This window comes from Dermochelys coriacea, chromosome 15 (assembly GCF_009764565.3).
Source record: "Dermochelys coriacea isolate rDerCor1 chromosome 15, rDerCor1.pri.v4, whole genome shotgun sequence".
NCBI classification, from domain to species: Eukaryota; Metazoa; Chordata; order Testudines; family Dermochelyidae; genus Dermochelys; species Dermochelys coriacea.
In genome coordinates, this window is record NC_050082.1 from 27294143 (window position 1) to 27311641 (window position 17499).

Below are 17499 nucleotides of genomic sequence, written 5' to 3' on the forward strand. Positions count from 1 at the left end.
AGCTAAGTTTAACAAACCCACAAGAGAAAGAAAGCAGTTCAAGATGAAAGGTTGTTTGTTTTTTAACCTACACATTACTTCTAATTTTAGAAATTGACAAAATTCTAACTTATTTCTTTGCCAACCAAAGTCCAAGTTCAAGGTGCAGCATTCTCCCCAGGACTAAAGATGTCTCTCGCCACTACTGTCAAGTGAGACTCCAGTTTTCAACACTGTTAAAGGCGTGAGAATTAGCTATCAAGATCTGAAGCTAAGGTTGTTTCTCCTTTTAGTTCAACTCTAAAGCTGAAGCTCTATAACTGGAATTTCCAGAGAAGCCAAAGGAAATAAGGTGTCTAACTCCTTTTGAAATTCAGTGAAAGTAAATCATCCAACTCCCTTAGGCTCCTTTGAAAATTCCAGCCTTAGATCTTTGGCTTTTGCTGTTATAACCAGTGGTTACTGGGAATTAGAGGCAGGGAACTGGAAATCAGAGTCCTGGGCTCTATATTTTTTTACTACCACAGACTTGTCATGTGACCTTGGACCTCACCACCAATTTGTATCCATCTCTCACACTGGGTAACTATACACCTTTTCGAAGCACCTACAGCTCTCTGGATGAAATGTGCTACATGGAAGAAGAGTTGTGCATATTCAAGCTGTGCTAGTAACTCATTTTTAGGTTCTCCAGCAATTAAAATAAGTTTTAAAATTTCATTTCAGGTTGATCAAAACATGTTCAATCTGCAACTAAATACTCTGTTTTGATTTTGCATATTTTTTAAAATAAAGTTGAAATGTTCAAAACAGAAAGTTACTTGGATTTGGAAAAAAATAGAAATGAAAATGTTTTTACTCCCCCTTCTTCCCCCCCCCCCCAAAACCAAACAATTTGGTGAAAATGGCAAAAATTTGCTGCATGTTTTGGTGATACCAAATCTACATTTTTTTTTTTGCAGGACAAGTTTTGGTTAAAAAAGTTTTGCCCACCTCTAACACATATGTAACAGTTAGAAGACCTCTGAAATGGCAGAACAAGGCAAGCTCTGGACTGGCCAGGCAGCCTTAACCTGCAATTTGTTTTATTCAAGAAACAAAAAAAAAACCAAAGAAAACAGCCTATTCTAATTCCCACTTTATTTTATTTTTTTTAGAAAATGATACAGTCACGTCATTTTATAAACTATGGTAGGGTAGGGCTTTGTTTTGGTTATTCTGGCACCTGAAATATCTTGTTTAGAAGCATCAGATCATTTCCTTTCCCTCATTTTCAGTTTGGCAAACCAAGTTTACTCACTAAGCTCCAAAAAAGGCAGCAGCCCCATCAAGCTCTCTCTTAAGACACCCATCAGTCCTTAATTTATTTAAGAATGCCAGAAACAGATAAATTAAATACAGATTCATGTTTGTAGCAGTAGCACTTAGAGACTCCAACTGAGGGGCTCCAACTGTTCTGGGCACTGTAGAGACAAATAAATGAGGGACAGTTCCTATCCCAAAGATCCTGCAGTGTAAACAAATAAAACAGAGGGTGGGAGAGGATACAGGCACAGACAGCTATAGTAACTTATGAAGGTCATACACCAGGTCAGTGGCAGAGCCAGGAATACAACCCAGGTTTCCCGAGTCTCAGTCATTGGATTACAATATTTCTAAAGGAGAAGTTACAGCACAAGGAGAGTAACTGATGTTCTTAAAGATGTGTCCCTAAAGTGGGTGGCTCCACTTCAGGGCACCTGTGCTCTGTTCCTTTAATCAGAGATTTCTGGTAACTGCCCATTTGGACCATGTAGGTGCCCCACACATCCTTGTGCCCCGTGCCCAAGCTATCTATGGGTGTACGAGCAAACCACACTCAGTTCCTTCTCCACCGCAAAGAACTGCAAGGGAGACTGAGGTTGGGTAGTGGAGCAGCCACAGGAACACATATCGTACAGTAACTGGAGTTCTTTGAAAGATGAGTAACCTCTACTTCCTTCAGTGGTGTCCCTGTGGCTGCTCTCAGGTGACTCCTGAGCAATATCCCCAATTAAGGGGGCATGAGGTTCAGAGCAGAGCCAGATACAAAAGAGATAATTGCATTGCCTACAGCAGAATTTGATTTTGCCACTGGTATGAAGTGTATTTATTAGAAAAAGTATGAAGATGACCAAGTTGCTCCTCTATAGATGTGTGCAATTGGTACCTCCATAAGTGAGGCTATAGGATTAGGTGGTGGTCTTGTGGAACATGCTATCATTCTCAAAGAGGGCTGAACACGAGTTATCAAAACAAATCTTAATACAAGCAAAGACCAACTTTGATAACTTCTGTTTTGAAATTACTGAACTGAATTCTGAATGCATCCGATGAAGTGAGCTGTAGCTCACAAAAGCTTATGCTCAAATAAATTTGTTAGTTAGTCTCTAAGGTGCCACAAGTCCTCCTTTTCTTTTTATGAAATTCTGAGGACACCTTAGGTAAAAATCTTGGATGTGCCTATGACAACGCTTTCTCTGGTGAATATCATAAAAAGGGGGCTCGACTGCCATTAAGGCCCCCAGTCCTCCCACCTTTTGGGCAGGAATGACTGCTCCCATTGACAAATCTAATAAAGAACAAGTAGCTAGTGGCTCAAAAGGGTGTTTCATAAGGCAATTAAGTACTAGGCTCAAATCCCAGATTGGAGTAGGATCTCTGATTTGTGGGGAGATATTCAATAAACCTCTTAGGAATCTTGCCACAGTTAAGTAAGCAAAGCATGAAAAAAACCCTATGGGTGTGTGAAAAAGCAGTTATATGCTGCTAATTGAACCTTAATGGAATTCACAGAAAGACCCCATGTTTTCAGTTCCAATAGGTAATCCAATACCCTGGAAAGAGGAGAGCTAGTTAGAGAAATTTGAAGACTGATATATCAAAGATAAGATTGTTACCATTTCTGGGGGTAAGTATTTCTTGTAGATTCTTTTCTACTAGTTAATAAAACGGGTCGTACCTCTGACAAACCAGGTATCTTTATTCCCAAGAACCATTGAGGAACCATGCCCAGAGCCTTAAAACCTGTAGGGTTGGAGTGAAGTGTTTGACCAGCATCCTGAGTCAGTAGGTGAGGACTGATCAGAAGCTTCCAAAAAGGGCGAGATGTGATCAATAGGGATACCAGACCCTTCTTGGACACATTGGTGCAATCAATATGACTATGGCTCAATCTTGTTTTATCTTGTTGAGAACCTTTAACAGTAGCAGTGTTAGTAGATATGCATACAGAAGTGCTTTCACCCATGAAATGAGGAACATGTCTCTGATGGATTGGGGATTGAGCCCCCCTCCAGAGCAATATCGGATGCATTTTGCACTGGCTGCCATAGCAAACAGATCAACCTCAAGGAACTCCTAGGCTATGAATATCATGTGGAGGACTCAAGTTTAGTTCTCATTCATAATTTAGGAAGAAACATCTGGTGAGGTTGTCTGCCATGGTGTTCTGAATACCTGGCCTGTAAAAAGCTGAGATAACTATGTGGTTGGCTATGCACAAATTCCAGAGTTTTATCACTCGGCACAGAGAGATGGGGGAACATGTGCCTCCCTGATGGTTGATATAATGCATGCATACTACATTTTCTGGCATTATCTTTACTAATTTCAATTCGATTAATAATAGACAGCATAGACTAACATTTTTGATAGCTCTCAATTCCAAGATTGATATGGAGAAGCTATTCTTCTAATGACCACTTTCCCTGTACCTTGTGAGGTCCCAGATGTGCCCTCCAACCCAAAAGCGAAGCATCTGATGTTATCGCTACAGTAGGGGGAATCTGCAAGAATGGAACACCTGTGCAGTATTTGGTCCTTATTCCAGTGGAGTGATTGTAGAACCCACTGTGGAACAGATAGTAACAGGTCTAGACTGTGTTCTCTTGGTTTGTAAATCATTCAAAGCCATCCCTGTGATCTCGTAAGTGTAGTCTGGTATGCTGCACTACAAAGATGCCTACGGACAAGTCTCAGCAGCTGAATACAATCTCTTACTGTTACCTAGCACTGCCCTGAATCTTTGAGAGGAGATTGACTAGGGAGAGAAATCTGCTGGACAGTAGGTAAGCTGAGAGCTGGCGCTAGGCATAAGCAGACTAAGCAATTGCTGAGGGCCCCAAGCTGCTCAAGGGAGCCCCCAATTCGTTATTAATGTGTGTGTGGGAGGGCCAAAAAATATTCCTGCTTAGGGCCCCCAACAGGCTAGTACTGGCAGTGAGTAAGCACTGTCTGTCACTGCATCCAGGGAAGCTCCTACAAAATCTAGACTCTGTAGTAGAATCAAAATGGACTTTTCTAGGTTGATTTGAAGGTGCAGGCTGGGAAACCTAGAACACATGATCTTTACTGATGTTAACACTTCCCAACACAATCTGCCCTGATCAACCAATCACCCATGTATGGGAAAATGATTATACCCAAACAACGTAGGTGAGTGGTAATCACTGACAGAATCTTTGAAAATACCCTCAGTGCTGAAGATAGGCCAAAAGGGTGTATCGTGTATTGGTAGTTCTCGTTTTTTAGAAAACAAAAACCACTTGTGTGAAGGGTAAATGGTGACATGAAAATATGCATCTTGTAAGTCTAGAGTTGCAAACCAATCACCTACTACTAATGAAAGAATTATTGCTGCAATTTCTGTTGCTTTACATATTTGTTAGAAACCTGAGGTCTAAAATTGGCCTCCACCCTCCATTCTTTTTTGGAATCAGGAAGTACTCTGAACAGAATATTCTTTCCCTGTGTTGCACAGGAACTGGTTCTATTTGCTCCTAAATGTAGAAGAGAGGTCACCTGCTGCTCTAGCAATTGATCGTAAGAGAGGCCCCTGAAGAAGGGGGAGAGAGATTTGAAACGGATAGTGTAACCATATGTTATAAACTTCCAGGGCCCATTTGTCCATCATTATATGCTCCCATGCATCCTGAAAATGAGAAAGGAGGCATCTGAAAGGAGGAAGGGAGGCAAGATGCTGCCACTGTAAGTAACTTGTCAGTTGAATGGTTGAGACTCTCTACCAACCCACCAAAACTGTTGCTTGGAGGACACAGAAGGATAAGAAGATTTAGCTGAAGGTTTCTTGAGTATCTTAGTTTCTTTGCTGGGGGTTTAGAGGGTCTACAATACCTTGAATACGGATCTGGGCATGTTCTTTGGGCTACCCGAGACCTACTAAATCTCCTTTTCTTTATAGGAATGTAAATCCCTAGGGATCGCAGCATGGCTCGAGTCCTTTAAAGCGTGAAGAGATGTATTAGTCAAGTCCACAAAGAGCATGCAAGCATCAAACGGTGAGTCTTCGACAATACTCCAAACCTCTCTTGTAAAGCCCGGCAGCTGTACCCAAGACACTCTTCTCATGACTCCTGCAATGGAGAGGGACCATTCTGCAGTACTGCCACATGCAAGGAGGCCTGGAGTGACATCTTTGCCAGGAACTGACCTTGTATAATGGATTTAAATTGGTCCCGATATTCTTCTGGTAGATGCTAACTTACAAGACATTCAATTATATTAGTGAAATAGTCGTATTTTCCCATGAATGCCTGACTGTTTGCTATCCTGAAGTGTGGCTGAAGCATAATATTTACAATCAAAAAGACTGAGCCTGTGGTGGGTCCTGCTGTACAGGGTGGGCTTCAAATTATGCTGTCTGCCTCCTTCATTAACGGCCTCCACTACTAGGGAATTCAGAGCTGGGTGAAAAAACAGAAAGTCTGATTCTTTAGCTGAAACATATTTTTATCCTCCCTCTTGAAGATAGGCAATGTGGTAGCAGGGCTTTACCAAACCATCTGAGCGGGCTCACAAGAACGTCATTGACTGGAATGGCAATCTTCATAGATGTGGAAGTGTGTAAAATATCTAGGAGTTTATGGTGGGACTCCTCAACCTCCAAGAGAGTCTGCATGTCAGCAATCCACATCATCAGGTTCTGAAACTGCCTGAAGTCATCTGTCATAGGAGCTGGAGGAAGCATGACAGCTTCATCAGAATAGCCTCACGACAGGAGAGGCAGCTTTTAAATCACGGGGAGCCTAGCATTCCTGAGCAAAACTGGCAAAAATTTAACCCCTAAAAGGAGAAACCTCTTAACTATACAACTACCTCTATGAATAAAAAAGGGGGGAGGAGGGTGTTTGTTTTTTTGGATAAAAAGAAGAGAACAATTGTTCCACCAACTGTAACACTATAAGGTAAGTAAGTAACTATCTGAGAAAAAGCTAAATATTACAGGACAGACAGACACACAGTAGACTCCATCTCAGGCCAAAGGGGCTTTGCCCACACAGCCCCAGATAGCCGTGGTGCATTCACAGGCCAAACAGGCATCGCTACCAAAAATCTCAATCAAAGGTGCATGTGCCCCTGAAGTGAAGCACCCACAAGGACACTGCTCTAAGAAGAGCTTGACACTTCTGCAGCAGACACTAAATCATTTAATATCTTTCCCCTTCCAGTCACTAAAATGCTGAGTGAAATCCTGCTTTCCAATTTCAAGCACGGCTAAGATTAACATGACTGCTCACACAGCACTTAATCCAAAGACCATCAATGACAGAGCTCAAATGGAGCTGCTGCTACAAACAGAACACAAAATACTACCTTGAGGCCACAACAACTTTTTTAAATTCTTGACAATGAAGACAGACTTAAACACCTGAGCACAAGGGACTGGCCCTCCCATCAGATAATTTCAGCTTTCAAATATCATGGCACTCTCTCTAGAGCAGGGGTTCCCAAACTATGGTACACTTACCCCAGGAATCAGAGGGGTAGCCATGTTTGTCTGGATCTGTAAAGCATCAAAGAGTCCTGTGGCACCTTACAGACTAACAGACATATTGGAGCATAAGCTTTCGTGGGTGAATAACCACTTCATCGGATGCATGCCAGGAAGTACCCCAGGAAGTACAAAAGACATCTCTGGGGGGGTCCACGGGAGAAATTGTGTAATGGTGGATTTCCTCTATTAATTATTTTATTTAGTGCATTTTCATAATAGGCTACTTAGAGCTTTAAAACTATGGGAATTATATAAAATATGATAGTTAATTTACATCAAGATGTACCAATGAGAACACAGATACACTGAGACACTGATGTACAGAGCCCTCACTTCCAAATCACCGTACAGTGCACGTTCAGTTGCCCAGCAACCGTCTGTTCTACCTGAACTCAGAACCTAGTCAGGGTTTTTTTCAGTTGTATATGTCGCACTATAGATATATCTGTTTGTAACAGTGAAATATAGACAAATGGCTAAAGAAGAACACACAAAGTATCAGTGATGAGAAGGGATGGTGTACGTCATCAGCTGGTAGGTCTGGAAGGGGGTACGCAATAAAAAAGTTTGGGAACCTCTGCTCTAGACAAAACAAGCTTGTCAAATGGATGTGGAAATCCAGCAGACATTTTAAAAATATGAACAACTTCTATATGAAAAAATGCCTATCCATGCAGCAGTATTGATGGCAACCTGAAAAGGGGTAGAGAAAGTGTGTTTTCACAGTCTGTATAAAGGAGAGGACCAGTAAAAGTGAAATGAAGGCGAGAGCCAACACACAATTGCCTACCTATGTTAGACATTACCAAGGTGCCTACCACCTTGATATACAACAGTTTACCAGCACAAAAATCAATCAAATATGCTTGTTGGCATGTAAGTATCTAGTTTATGAAGTTGTTGAAACATAGCTGCAAATGTAAAATAAGTATTCAAATTCAGGAACAACAGAATCAGACAATGAATCTTTTGTCAGGAGACTTTAAAAAAAAAAAAACACATTTAAACAACAGGAATTTAGCATGTTCAAAGAAAGCCAGCCTTCTTCCTCCTCCTCCAACTACAATCCCCTACAATTTAGTGGAAGAAATACAGAGCCAATTTTGCTCGTGTTGCTCTTGCAAAGATTGGGAAACAGTGAATTTTTCCCTTGAGATTTAAAGTCATCTTTACATTTTTCGTCTGCTCCCATAGCTATCTACAGGGGAGACAGACACATCAGAGAGATATTTAAAGTACAGAAGGGTTACAGCAGCAGGGTCAAAGTTTTGTTAAGTAAGGCTAAGAAAGTTGAGAGTTTTTCTGGTTCAAAGATTGAGAGGACAGTTTCTTAAAAGTTGCAGTCAGTTGAAGTACCATTTAAAAAAAAAAAAAAAAAAAAACAAAAAAAAAAAACACACCACATACACCCCCCCAAAAACCCAAAACCAAATTTGAGTAGTACTGGGTGCCACATTACAACACCACTCATTAAAATTTTGGCTCTGCCATGATGGAGGGGCATCCAAGCCAAATTTGAACGAGTGACATTGTGACCTGGCACAGGGAGATCACAATGCCACTGAAATTTGCTCCAACAGTAAAAAAAGTGACTGTGTATCATTTGCATTTATCACTCCAGAAAGTAGGTACAAATTCTGCATCTAAATTTATAACCTGAAGATGAGCTATGGAGAATATTAATACAAATCTAAGAACAAAATATTTTGGAACTTACGTATATGAAGATAAACTGCTGTCATAAGTTGACACTATGCCATAATTTTCTTCATTGTAACGAAACATGTCATTAGGATCCCATCCATTAGACTAGAAGAAAATGAGGTTTATTTTTCAAAATGACACTGGAAACATTTCCCTAAAATTTATGGCTGTTGCCAGAAATTTTAAACTTTTGCCCTTACTCCTGGATTTACCAATCAGATAGTGAAATTATGAAACAGTATCTAACACATGTTTTACCCTCAAAACCCAGTGTTGCCACTAGTGTCTTGTCATTCCCATTTGGCACAATATGATGTACTGGCTTACATTAGCCAAAAGCTTTGATTCCTTTGCAGAAAGTGGCAATCAGATGCATCCATTTCTGAAATATGGAATAGTGTTCCTCCCTGTGGCAAGTACCGGAACTTTTCAAATGCACTACCAACACAAGTATTTAACCAGGAGACCCTCCTTGATCTCACACAAAAGCAACATAATCTCCCCATTTCTTAGTGAAGTGTTGTGTGCCACATCAACAGCTTTACTAAGATTTTGTTACTTTTACAAAAGCATACAGAATGTTTACTACAATATTTTTTATAAATATTCAATAGTTGATGACCCAATAAGGTGGATATGTAGAAAGAACAGGACCTATTTGAATATTAGTATTCATAAGATAAGTGATCTCCGCAACATTACAGAACAAAGATTTCTTGAACCATTATTGTTAGTCTCCTCTAATCTACAATACTAATTTCTTCTTAGTCCTGTATATTAAGAATTTTGTTTCCTTTAGTAAAAGGATGCATTATAGCAGAGAACTAGTCGCTATACCATACACAGCAAATCAAGACAATGTAATAGATGCAGAAACTCATTCAAGACCAGTCTCCATAAAGTAATTCAGGACCCTCAGAGACAGTGTTTCGGCACTTCAATTCACCACCACCACCACCGTGGTGTCCGAGATTCAGTTATTCCTTTTAAAATTGTAGGAGAAACTGTGATATCCATTGGCAAATGATGAATTTTCTTGACAATACATGTTTACGCTACACAGCCATGCTACTTAAACAGTTTAGCTTCAACTAAAATTCCATTCTAGATTGAAATTTAGGGACACCATGGGGCAAAACAACCTGTTTTCTAGAAAGATTTCAACGTATAATAAATTTTACTTACAACATCTGTCTCTAAAGCCTCAAGCTCCTCAGGGGTAGTGGTCTCGCCTCCATCCCATGGTTCAAGGTCCTTCTCTTTGTGTTCACCATTTACTTTAACACCAATGGCTGAATCAGTAAAAGCATCTACAATCGAGATGCACATTTGGTTAGACAAAGGAAAACACAATACACACAGGTGTTTGAGGAATAGCCAAATGTAAATGCATTATAAGTAAAGTACACTAGCATGATCCAAAACTGTCAGAGTTAATATATTAATTGAGAATAAACTCAAAACTAGGATGTGTTTAAGACTTCTGTTTCTGAACCACGTACAAGTGAATACAAAATATGGTTTAGGTATGATGCAATTACTTAGTTTCAGCTAAGTGCCAGCTAACACTGAAAACTGAAAGGTAGGCATCAGGAAATAGTTGTTGCCTTTGATTTAAGAAAAATCAAAGAGCATTAACATTAAGTAGGACTATGCCTTTAATCATATACAGTATTGCTTCAAGACAATATCATCGTTCTAAGAGACAAAATATTCACTGATGTTTTTAACATACTACTTGAAACAAAAATGCCGTTGAATACAACTATATTCCAACATATTACAGACACCAAAAAACATTACGCAGATTTACTCACCCCTAAACCCAGAATGTCTAAAATGTGTCTTAAATTATACCTCCCCTCTGACTCAATCCCAGTTTCTTCCATTTCAATGATTCCTTGACACCCTTATTCATACCTTTACAGTCTCTCCATAAAAGAACCCTGCAATGCTTGGAATTATTCATTAGCTTAATATACCAGTATTACAATGTGAAGTTGCTGAAAACACATTTTTCTAGAAGAAGCTTGTTTAAGTAGCAATTTATCCAAATTACATAAAATGCAAAAACTCTATGCACATTCAACAACTATAAAACCAGAGAACTAGAAACATATGAAACTGTATTATGAACATACCACTAGGTAGGTGTACTAAGCTACTCCAATCAGGAATTGGATCATGAACTTTTATTTGCAGGCTCATTTATGTTCTATTCAAACCAGACTGTAAGAGTACATTCAAATACTTTATTAAAAATGATACCATTCAGAATTAAGGAAGCCAGCTTTAATATTTATGAACTAAACAAGCTCAAAGCTGCCTGCAGATTCTTAAATGCTTTTTTAAAAAAGGAATTTTATAAACCCATTTTTTTTATTTTGTAAGTGGCTTTCAGTCTAGTTTTGAATCAGAACTATACACTTTTCATTACAAATATACAGATGGAAATAAGCAGTCATTTTGACAGTAAAATCTGGGTTTCTCCTAAGATTTTAGGAAAAAGGTAGGGACCAAGCCAATAGATTGTGCCAGAAGTGGAAGAATGCAGCTTTAATTTATTTTGGCAGTGTCTGAAATTGTATTGAAGAGGAACGCACACTGAAGCCATTGTGAGAAGAGTTTACATTTATATAAGAGATTTACTTGGCCACTAATCTGTTACATTTCATCTGCAATCACTGAAGACATGTTTTAATTAAGGCTGTCAACACAGCCTAACTCTTATTCCTGCTTTATCCAGTTTCACAGTCAAATTCTGTGCTTATATCACCACAATTTGCTGCAGCAATTATTCCGTAACAACATTCAGCATTACATCTTATAAAATACTTACTCAGCTCATATATGGCATAGCAAGACCAAACAGGCTACTTGTGAAGGATTAGGCATTTAAGCATAAACAGCTTTGTTAATTAGCAGATATGGTATAAAAATTAAGGAATGTGTATAAAGATAAGACAACTGAATTATATTAGCTTAATATGAAAGTTTCCCCGAACATGAAAGACCCATTAAAGAAAAAGAAACCACACGAGAGGAAGATACCCTGATGGGGCCACGTCACTTTTAGGGCTTGTTGTGTGAAAAATTAACAACAAGTCAGCTTGTAAAATGTCATTGCAGAGTCTGCCAATGAAAGCAGTGATAGCACCTTCCTCCTTGAAGGCTGGCACTTTCTAGTGAGGTTATACTTTAACCTGTTACTGCCACCTAGGTTGTGCCTGTAAAGGCACTTGGGCTACTTGAAAGCTGTTCTGGAGCAGAGCAATTTATTTAGTACCATGCAACTTTGTAGTTTTGAGACAATATTTTGCATACTGCAAGCAATTAAAATGCAAGAGCTAAAAATCAATTTTCAACAAGGCTCAGAACAAAAAAAAGTAAAATTTTCTAAAAATGATTCTGTGAAATTATGCATGCATGTTTTATAGTGCCATAAATGTGCGAGCAGAGGCATTAAATTTCCATTACATATTGTGGAAACAAGAGCATTAAGAAAAGGCAAGATGCAGAAACACAGAGTGACCACCAAAAAAAGTTACCTGTTTCTGAAGGAACTACAATAGATATGGAGAGAGAGAAAAAAAAATTGAAAGTCAGATAAAAATACACGTTCAATTTTTCAAGTGTTTCACATTACATGGTTAAATTCAGAGATGGTTAAACTTCATTTATTTTGAAGTCATGATCACTAATCTTTATTAATCCTTCATCTTTGAAAAACATGACAGCCATACGTCTCATTCAAATTTTAATAAATATGTCCCTCCATTCACATCTCCCTCTATCTCCCCGATTCTGCCTTCTAAAAGCATCTCAACCTATTCTACAAATCTTCAGGGTGAGGAGTTCTGAAAAAGCATCTAAACAGCACCAAGAAAAAAAAAAGATGACTCCATTACTTCCTACTTGTAGAGTATATAAAAAATAACTTTTAATGTTCATCGCTGTTAAATACAAAATAAAATGTAAGTGCTACATCAAGCCAAAGTTAAATAGTAACAAGAGAACATCTGTTTTTAAAAAAGCACATTCTCATGGAATGTCTATATTTACCTATATGACAAAGCAGCAACCTAATGAACTCAATGGCCAACTCCTACATTTGTATGAAGTACAAAATGTATCCTCTCAGATCAAGACATTAAGTGGTCTCCAAACTCACTCGGAGTCGTTTATCCAAGAGGGAAACCCAGTTTCAAACTGCACCACAGCAGCAACTGGAAAAGTCATTCCCAACAGAATACAGTGAGTATCAGGTAAGACAGTATCCAGGTACAGAGGGATTTACAACTTTTTGCATGTTATTGAGACTTCTAATTTCTATGAAGTGGCCTCAAGAGACAATGCTGAAGTACGTCACTTAGAGAGTGAATAAATACTACCTGAATGGTATTTTATCTATATTGCCCACCCACTCCTTGTCTTAAATATTGGGGGTGGAGGGAGACAAAAAACATTCAATTGCGCTCTATAAAAAGCTACAAAGGTTAAAGGGAAAAAAAATATGCTGTCTGATGAAGTTTACAGAATTTGAAGCAGCCTCTATAATATACAAATCACAATTTGTAAGTGTTTAAAAACAGTAATATATAGTTGTGCATAGTCATCCTTATCAAGATGATTACTATCAGAATCCAGTACTATTATGATGCAATGCAGAGGCACTATTGTTTTCACCTATGCCTCACGTTGGACACATTTTCATCAAGTTACAGAGCATGGCTCCACAAGCTTAACCATCAGGATGGACCTCAAATGCGAAAAATACAGTTACCCTTAAGGCAAATATATACTGAAAAAAAAACTGACTTCTAGTCACATGACTCCAATCTCATGTGCAGCCTCCGAACAGATTTTATATGAGAGAGAGAGAGAGAGAGAGAGAGAGAGTGTGTGTGTGTGTGTGTGTGTGTGTGAATTGATGCTCATGTGACTCCTTGCAGAAGAATCCCAATAATATGCCATGTTCACTTACTTCACTGAAGGCGATCTGAGATCTTTGATAGCTTAGGTTAATTTAGAAAGCCACATGGAGAACAGGAAGCAGTAATCTAAAAGCTAAATAAGTACACACAGGGCATTGAGGTAAAAACAAACAAGAACAGAGTTAGCAAAGTTAATGAGCAACTGAACATTCTGGAAAACCAGAGAAAAGCAAAGAATTCCTAAAACAAAAAAGTGCTCTTATTTTCGATGAGTGTTAACATGGAAGACAGTCGAATACATGGAGTGCTGCTACAAATGTCAGTCTGCAGCATGGTAACAGACAGGACTGTGAAACACGCTTAGCATCTATTGTATATGGCACTTCATATCACGAAAGCACTTCATGAACTATTCCCATGACAGAGAGAGAGAGAGAGAGCGCGAGAGCGAGAGCGAAGTCCACAATCAATCCCATTTTATACCTGGTAACACTGAGGCAAAGAGATTAAGTAATGAGTGCTCTTAGGCAAGTGAAGCCAGTAACAGCTGGAGATGTTGGCTAGTCCCATGCTGCCTTTCTGACCTGATGAGGACACAGAATCCTCACCAGGGCACTAGAGTCTTAGCATTCAAATGGTTTTTCTTTCCTGTTTTGAATCCTGCAATTGAGCAGTAAAGAATCTCCATGGCATTCCTTTCTCTACATGGCAAAATTGCATGCAAATTGTATGCAAAGATAAGAGAGTATATATACACATGTTCTGAGAAGCTTCAGATTAACATGTTCTTGAACAAGTTAGAGACAAGCTTGTCAGGGCTAGAGAGTGATTAGGGAGATTAGCATGAAATGTTTCATTTGCTCTTGCTTTCATGAGTAAGTAGGTTCTAAGTTGTTAGATGCATATTCTAATTATTGTTCCATAAGCATGACTGGGAGGTTCAGATTTTACTAAACCAGTGTGCTTTATAGTTCAATGATGTTCAAATTACTTCTCAAACTGAAACCAAGTTTACTTTTGCTTGAAGTAAATTGTGGTTTTAGCTTAAATATTTTAAGAGTAACAACTCTGATGTGTATTGTCCCTGCCTACTAGTGACTTTTTTGGGGGGGGTGGGGGGGAGAGAAGAGATTTAATGATGAAACAAAAGCCAGCCTCGGTTTACAGATGACGATCCTGGCGACCACCCTTTCTGCGAGTGCTGTCGGAGGGGATGGGGGTGACATCCTCAATGTGCCCAATCTTCATTCCAGAACGAATGAGAGCTCCCAGGGCTGACTAGGCACCAGATCCAGGAGTCTTGGTCCTATTTCCACCTGTAACTCACAGCTTGATGTGAAGGGCAGTGATGCTCAGCTCCCTGCACCGCTGGGCAACATCCTGGGCTGCCAACAGAGACGAGTCTTTGCCCTATGCTGCTCTGTTGGCCTTCACCTGAATACCACCAGCCATTCGGCAGACAGGTTCCTTGCCAAAGAGATCAGTTACATGGACAAAAGTGTCATTGAAGGAAGTGAAGATATGGCAGATGCCAAACATGTTTTCCCCTTCGGCAACCTGCGGTCCCAGAGCATCAAAACAAGCTACCACCACTGCACAGTTACAGTTCTCTCCTTTGTTCATATTATGCCTACTGCCATTCCCCTGCTGACACAGCTGGTCTGGAAGGATGCCACCTCCACCATTACACTCCTCCAAAAGAACTTAATAGCTATTTCCCTTTGCTTTTTTATATTTTAAACTGGTGGTACTAGCTCGGGTTTACAGCACTGTCAAAGTACTGTAAACAAAACACTGCAGAATCCTGCGGTTGGACTAGCAGAACCCACCCTCTTGAATTACTTTCTCTTAAGAGGGAAGCCAACTGGCCACATCTGAGCCTTGTTCCAATTTAAAACACATGAGAGCTGGCACTGCGAGCTGGCATTTTAAATCAAGACAGCTTTTAGGACTACAGGAAATGCTGGAAGAGACGCACTCTGCTGAGCCATAAATGCAAGGTAGTGGGCAGCTGCTGAAAAGTGTACATGAGCCTGGTCTGAATCCAAGTACTCTGTAGTCTGCTATCTAAGTATTTAGGAATAGAAAGTTGCTGAATGGTTACCTATTACTGAAGTTCTGTTTTGCATATTAAGGGCTGGATTTTCAGCCTTTTGATTCTACAAGCACAACCTGTACCCATACTTGGCAGGTACTTGTGACAAAAGCTATGAATAAGTACAAATAGCTTCATATTTATTTCCTTGTGCATATTTATTTACAGAAGCTCAAAAGGGAAGCAGCCTGACTGTCTTGAGCTGCCCAGTTAGCTTTATTCATCAAGCTACCCACACAGAGTAAGGCCCTAATCCTGCAATGGGATGCCTTGGCACCAACCCTTTCACCTATAGAGTTCTACTGTAGCCAATGGGAGTCCACATGGGCATAGAAGAGGAGACTGGCTTTTACTGAATCAGGATTTTACCGAATCAGCTACAGAATTTTAGAACTAAGACCTCATGAAGGGAGCATTTGTTTGAAGCATTCCCCAGAAAGCTATTAGACCCTGAACTTTTTTTTTTTTTTAAGACACTACTCTGCTACATGCAAAGACTGCCAGCTGAGCCTGTCCTGCAACATAGCAGAGATGTCACCTGAATGAAAGGGCCATTTCTTTAAAAACTGAGCTGCCTTTCACTCTGGCCAGACTGTCCACTGACTAATTACTTCACAGCAGAGATTTCAAGAGCTAGGCAGAGCTTTAAAAACTTCGTTGCTCTGGACATGTTCTCTTGAAATCTATAGAATTTAGTTGGCTGTGTTTTATATCACACATAGTGTTGTCAAAATTAACTAGGCTCCACAATGTATCCATTTCCAGTACAAATACTAAAGGGGAGCATAGCTGCACCAAGAAACTCTTATAACACTAACCTTTAGCTTTCACTGTGAATTGCAGGTGCCTGTCTGACACTACAAACCAAGAAAAACCTGAAATTATTTTTTAAAAACAGATGGCCCACAATTCCTGTATGTCCATAAGCATGCATTCATGACTCCCTGGGAGTCTATATTTATTATTCATCTACTTATTTCTCAAAGGAGTTTCCTATTTCTTTCATATTTGCAAGTGTGATCAGAAGGTTCACTTACTCCTACAAATACCATCCTGGTACTATTCCTCTTAAGACACCATGGAGAGGATATGAATATTCCACTACAGGTCATCATGCATTACAGCCATCTACCCTGATCTACCCTGCTCCAAATCTCTATAGGTTCATCCAAGTTCTCAGAGGTAAACTCTGATCTCAAAGTAATTGAATCTATTTTCAAAGTTTCTTTATTCTCAAAGAGATTCTATCCAATAACCACATGTAGCAGGTGACCTTTTAGTCTGAGGCCGCTGCTCCTCCTAGAATACTTCCCATCAATGAAAGATACCTGGAAGGAGATCAGGAGGGAGAGAAGTAACAGAATCTATACCACTCTGCTTGCTGCAAGGGTCTGGATTATTAGCCTGAGGGCCCAACTCTCATTTATGCTAAGGGCACTTTACACTGATCTGGAAGAACTTGCACTTAAGTTCTGTACTTCACTGCCCCACGTGCTTGGACTGTGTACTTTACCCTAAAAAGGTAGGGTCTTTCAAAAGCCTGGAATCAGCAAGCCTCATTCTTAGGATTAACATGGTAGGTCAGAGGGCATTAAAGCAGATCCTCCTATTATGTCTCTTCTACATCACAGATGTGTAGAAATCCCACGTCTGGATGGTCTCTTCAGCAATAAATCCCAGGCAGTTGTGGCAAAAACATCTAACCTACCAGTGATACTTGTTGAGGCTTGCCAATGTACAAGCTCTGCAGGTGGTGCACTTGTGATTTTGTTTCACTGCACAAAAAGGAATAGATTGCCTTTCTTCTTTCGTGGTCCAGCAAAGTGAGGACTTGTTAAGCAAACAAAGGAGACCTTAGAGATTTGCTATAAACAGAGAAAAACCCTTCAAAAGAAGCAGAGCTGCCTGACCTGTGAACATCTTAGACACCAAAAAAATAAATAGAGTCTTGGAGGCTGCACAGTAGAAAGAGA

The 17499-nt window shown here is 39.7% G+C and overlaps 1 protein-coding gene across 29 annotated transcripts in view; it reads right to left on the minus strand.

The window, feature by feature from the left end:
- ATXN2 (ataxin 2) overlaps positions 1-17499 on the minus strand; it is an 80541-nt gene that overhangs the window by 37141 nt on the left and 25901 nt on the right. For 24 of the 29 annotated variants that reach the window (XM_038372775.2, XM_038372770.2, XM_038372788.2 and 21 more), the window contains 3 exons: positions 12046-12060; positions 9683-9807; positions 8511-8602 (listed from right to left, as the gene is read on the minus strand). In XM_038372775.2, coding sequence (XP_038228703.1) covers positions 8511-8602; positions 9683-9807; positions 12046-12060 — 232 coding nt within the window. The remainder of the gene's footprint in view (positions 1-8510; positions 8603-9682; positions 9808-12045; positions 12061-17499) is intronic. The other 5 variants (XM_038372778.1, XM_038372751.1, XM_038372743.2 and 2 more) reach the window with 1 other exon arrangement.